This window comes from Eriocheir sinensis, chromosome 34 (assembly GCF_024679095.1).
Source record: "Eriocheir sinensis breed Jianghai 21 chromosome 34, ASM2467909v1, whole genome shotgun sequence".
Lineage (NCBI taxonomy): Eukaryota > Metazoa > Arthropoda > Malacostraca > Decapoda > Varunidae > Eriocheir > Eriocheir sinensis.
The window spans coordinates 3,786,160-3,791,159 of record NC_066542.1 but is presented as its reverse complement, the minus strand read 5'-3'; the positions used below and the strand labels follow the sequence as shown (position 1 = coordinate 3,791,159).

General features: G+C 47.5%; 1 protein-coding gene across 3 annotated transcripts in view; it reads left to right on the top strand.

The window, feature by feature from the left end:
* Nucleotides 1–5,000, top strand: part of LOC127006915 (roundabout homolog 2-like) — a 117,419-nt gene that overhangs the window by 102,999 nt on the left and 9,420 nt on the right. For 2 of the 3 annotated variants that reach the window (XM_050877259.1, XM_050877258.1), the window contains exons 19-21: nucleotides 1,452–1,606; nucleotides 2,766–2,897; nucleotides 3,830–4,338. In XM_050877259.1, the coding sequence (XP_050733216.1) occupies nucleotides 1,452–1,606; nucleotides 2,766–2,897; nucleotides 3,830–4,338 (796 nt within the window). Of the gene's footprint in view, nucleotides 1–1,451; nucleotides 1,607–2,765; nucleotides 2,898–3,829; nucleotides 4,339–4,876 lie in introns of all 3 variants that reach the window. The other variant, XM_050877260.1, reaches the window with a different exon arrangement.

The following is a 5,000-nucleotide window of genomic DNA, read 5'->3' as shown; positions in this document are numbered from 1 at the left end:
AGAGAGAGAGAGAGAGAGAGAGAGAACGGATATGAGAATGGAAGCGATCAAAATCTCTATATATATTTTCAAACGATTTTAATGTGTCCTGAAATTTATGGTTTCTGAGTCAAATTCAAGCTTATTTATTTCTTTCAGTGGTTCATAATTATCTTCCTTACTTCATCTTGTTTGTTATTTAATTCGTCACCTTCGTAAACAAACCTTAGTCATTATTTGCGACTTCTCAGGAAATTAGAAAAAAATAACTCCCATTATCTCATTCGGCTTAAGATTAAAGGGACTCTCACACTGGGCAAACTTTCCGTGGATCTTCAGTCAAACCACGATTTCCGCTGGCGTGGTTCTCATTTGTTTCTTGTTATTGCTGCTGATGATGAGGGTGAGTAATACCGTCGTCCTTCGGTGAAATCTACTGTAGTTTTGGAAGATCGTGGACACGTCAGAAAACCACGGAAATATGAGAACCACGCCAGCGGAAATCGTGGGTTGACTGAAGGTCCACGGAAAATTTGAAGCCGAAATCTTAAGCCGAATGAGATATATAATGGCAGTTCTTTTTTAAATTCCTGAGAAGTAGCAAATAATGACTTAGACGGTTTGTTTACGAAGGTGAATATAAATAACAAACAAGATGAAGTAGAGAAGATATGAACCACTTAAAGAAATAAATAAGCTTGAATTTGACTCAGAAACCATAAATTTCGACACATTAAAATCGTTTGGAAATATATTATAGTCTGTGATCGCTTTAGGTAGATATGAAATGGCCGATTCTAGAGCACTCAAATCCTGAAGGACGCCACATGTTTAAGAATTGGTGTGGACAATAACCTGGAAATCGCTTATAAATGACTTAGGCAATTATTCCATGAGGGTGTCGTTATATATTCATCTCAATTCATCTCCATCTGTCTCTCTCTTCATCTCCGTCATTCTCTCTCTACGTCGTCATCTTTATCTCCTCTCTCTCTTATCTTCTGTTCTTTACACTCTCTCTCCCTCTTCCCTTTCATCATCTTTCAGCTTCATCTTCTCTTTGTTCTTTATTTATCATCCATTCCTTCTTCTTCTTCTTCATCTTCGTATACATTATGTCCCTTTTTATCTCTGTTGGCTTCTTCTCCTCCTCCTCTTTATCTTCTTCTTCTTCCCTCTTCCTCCTCCTCCTCCTCCTCCTCCTCCTTCAACTTTTTTTATATACGTGTTCGTCATCCCTTCTTCTTCTTCATCTCCATCCCTTCTCTCCCTTTTCTTTCTTATCTACTCCTCCTCCTCCTCCTCCTCCTTCTCTCCCCATCTCCTTCCCTCTTCCCTTCCCCTCCCCATCACCCCCACTAACCCCCCCCTTCTTTCTCCTCCTCCTCCTCCTCCTTCTCTCCCCATCTCTTTCCCTCTTCCCCCCCTCCCCGTCACCCCCACTAACCCCCCCTTCTTTCTCCTCCTCCCAGGCCCCCCCTCTCGTCGCCCGCCACCCCGCACCACCACCTCTGCCGCACCTCCGCCGTGTACGAGTCAGCGTCGCTCCAGTACGCGGCCGCCGGGTACTACCTCCCCACCTCCCTGGCCTCCTCATGCACCTCAAACACCTCGGACGCGGCCTCAGGTAAGGGAGAGGGTGGGTGGTGGGTGCTGTTTCAGGTACACTCTGTGGCTTGTGGTAATTCAGGAACTCTTTATGTCTAGTCTACGATCTTGAAACCAATGCGACTCCTTGTTATCAGAGGTTTGTGTTACACTTTTTTTTTTTTACAGCAGAGGAGTCAGTTCAAGGGCATAAAAAAAAGGAAACAAATGTGTAAAAAAAGCCCGCTACTCGCTGCTCCTAAAAAGAGTTAGAGGAGTGGCCGAATTACACGATATACACGAATTTTCAAACATAACCGGCCCTGACATGCCCTTGAAGGTGGAGTGATGTTCCTTCTCAACGCTCAGCAGCAGAAAAATATGTCTAAACGATAAGCTGTAAGTAATATTCTCCCAAGCCGCGGTGACGTCATTTCTGCGCTTGTGCCCGCCGCCAGCCATCCAAAACGTGTGTACTGGAGGGCGATTGGGTGGCCGTGTTCGCCCGGTGCCCAAGTCCAGCGCTATTCCAGACACTCTTCGTAGCTATTTTGAACAGGTGACAGTGGGACAAAAGCCGTCCAGGAAATTAAGCATTAAAATCTTTGACGGGAGCCCTGGAATATAGAACTGGAAATGTGTCACTTGGAATATGGAATGGGAATTTGTGCGTGTGTGTGTGTGGGGAGGGGAGGGTCTGTGGGTCTGTCTCTCAGCCTCTCCCTCCCTTCCCTCCTCCTCCTCCTCCTCCTCCTCCTCCTCCTCCTCCTCCTCCTCCTCCTCCTCCTCCTCCCCCCATCATGAGTAGTGACGAAGTTATTATCGTTATAAAACACTTTTGATCATTATTTAATATTCGACACGGACTAATTAATGAACGGGACGGTTGGTCGGGCTTTCGGTTGGTTGGTCGGTTGGTCGGCTGGCTGGCTGGCTCTGTGGCTGGTCGGTTTGACATTTCTCTCTCTCTCTCTCTCTCTCTCTATTAATCATTTTCTCTCCCCTTCCTTCCCCTTCCTTCTCCCCACTAACACACATCATCCCTTCCACCCCATCCCCTTCCTCACCCCTACCAACACCCCAAACACACACATATATTCTCCCCATGAACATGAGAACACACGAACATTAGGAGTCTGCAAGAGGCCGATGTCACACCCCAACCTCACTAACTACCAACCTCTTTTTCTCCCCTATAGGCGTGTCTGGGGTGTCCGGGGTGAGCAACATGGAGCGGGGTGTACAAAGCTCCCTCCCCTCCCTTACCTACGAGGCTATAAGGGCGCTGGGGGAGGATATACAAGCCTTCAGACAGAGACATCAGATGGCGGGTGAGTCCAGAGTTGTATTCTTAAACATTTTATCGCCTAAGCACACATTTGACATTCGTAGGAGTTGTGGCATTTTCACGGGGGAGTTTTATGGCCCTGGTGGTAGTGTGACCCTTCTTCTGTACTCTGAACCTAAGAAACATATATTTGACAAGGCTTTCGTAGGAGCTGTGGGGCATTTCCAGTGGTAGTTTTATGACCCTGGTGGTAATGTGACCCTTCCTCTGCACCGTGAACCTTAGAAACACATATTTGACAAGCCTTTCGTGGGAGTTTTGAGGGGGGCATTTCCAGGGGTAGTTTTATGACCCTGGTGACAAGTCTGACCCTTCCTCTGTACCGCTTAAGACCTAAAACTCAGCAAATTAACAGGCAAACAGACACACAGATAGACAGACAGACACCACCAGCACCACCTAACCTAACCTAACCTTCCTTTCCCTCTTCCCTCTTCCCTGGTGGTAGTCTGACCCTTCTTCTGCACCGTGAACCTAAGAAACACACACATTTGACAAGGCTTTCGTAGGAGTTTTGGCCAGGGGCATTTCCAGGGAGGTAGTTTTATGACCCTGGTGGTAGTCTGACCCTTCTTCTGCACCCTGAACCTAAGAAAACACTCATTTGACAAGGCTTTCGTATTAGTTCTGTGGCTGGCATTTCCAGGGGTAGTTTTATGACCCTAGTGGTAGAGTGACCCTTCTTCTGTACTCTGAACCTAAAAAACACGTATTTGACAAGGCTTTCGTAGAAGTTTTAGGGGGTATTTCCAGGGGTAGTTTTATGACCCTGGTGATAAGTCTGACCCTTCCTCTGTACCGCTTAAGACCTAAAACTCAGTAAATTAACAGGCAAACAGACACAAAGATAGACAGACAGACACCACTAGCACTACCTAACCTAACCTAACCTTCCTTTCCCTCCATTTCTCACAGACGAAGAATCCCACTCTACAAAAATCGGAGGAAACGAAGGAGGAAACGGAGGAACATCAACAGCACCAGCAGGAGGAGGAGGAGGAGGAGGAGGAGGAGGAGCCAGTACCACCACCACAACCACATCAACCACAACAACAACAGGAGGAAACGGAGGAGGAGGAGGAGGAGGACGAGACAACTCGGGCACCTCAGACGTGATTTCAAAAAACCCAAATTTCGAGGTTCCACGCCCGCCTCTCTCCCCTCCTTCGCCTTTGTCAACCTCCCTACCCCGCAAGGCACCTCAGGCTGGCACGCTGGCCCCCGGGGGATCACTGCCACCCCTGGAGATAGCCGTAGCACCCCTGGAGGAGGCCGAGAGTGACTGTCTAGAGGAGGAAGAGGAGGAGGAGGGAGGGGAAGGGGATGACTGCTCCGTTTGTTCTTGCTGCGAGGCTGAATCCTCAGTCTACGCGGAGACAGATTTCGCAGAGGAGGTTCGCGCAAGCTTAGAGGAGCCTGGCGGGGTAAGTACACGCACACACGTACACACACACAGACACAAAGAGAGAGAGAAAGAGGGGGGGTTGAATGGAAGTTTTGAGGAGGAGGAGGAGGAGGAAGGGAAGGAGAAAAGAAAAAAGAGGAAGGGAAAGGAGGAGGAGGAGGTGAGATAGAGAAGAAAAAGAGGAAGAGGAAAGGGAAGGGGAAAGATGGGAAAGGTTGAATCTCATGGGTGGATGCTGGGAAAGGGTTGAATCTTACTGGTGGATGATGGGAAGGGTTGAATCTTACTGGTGGATGCTGGGAAAGGGTTGAATCTTACTGGTGGATGCTGGGAAAGGGTTGAATCTTACTGGTGGATGCTGGGAAAGGGTTGAATCTTACTGGTGGATGCTGGGAAAGGGTTGAATCTTACTGGTGGATGCTGGGAAAGGGTTGAATCTTACTGGTGGATGCTGGGAAAGGGTTGAATCTTACTGGTGGATGCTGGGAAAGGGTTGAATCTTACTGGTGGATGCTGGGAAATGGTTGAATCTTATTTGTTTAAAATTCTCCTTTCAGATTTTTGTTTAACTTTCCTTCTTCTCCTTCTCCTCCTTTTACTTCATTTCCATTCTCCTTATTCCTCCTCCTCCTCCTCCTTCTCCTTCATTTATATTCCTTTTACAACTCCTCTTCCTTCTCA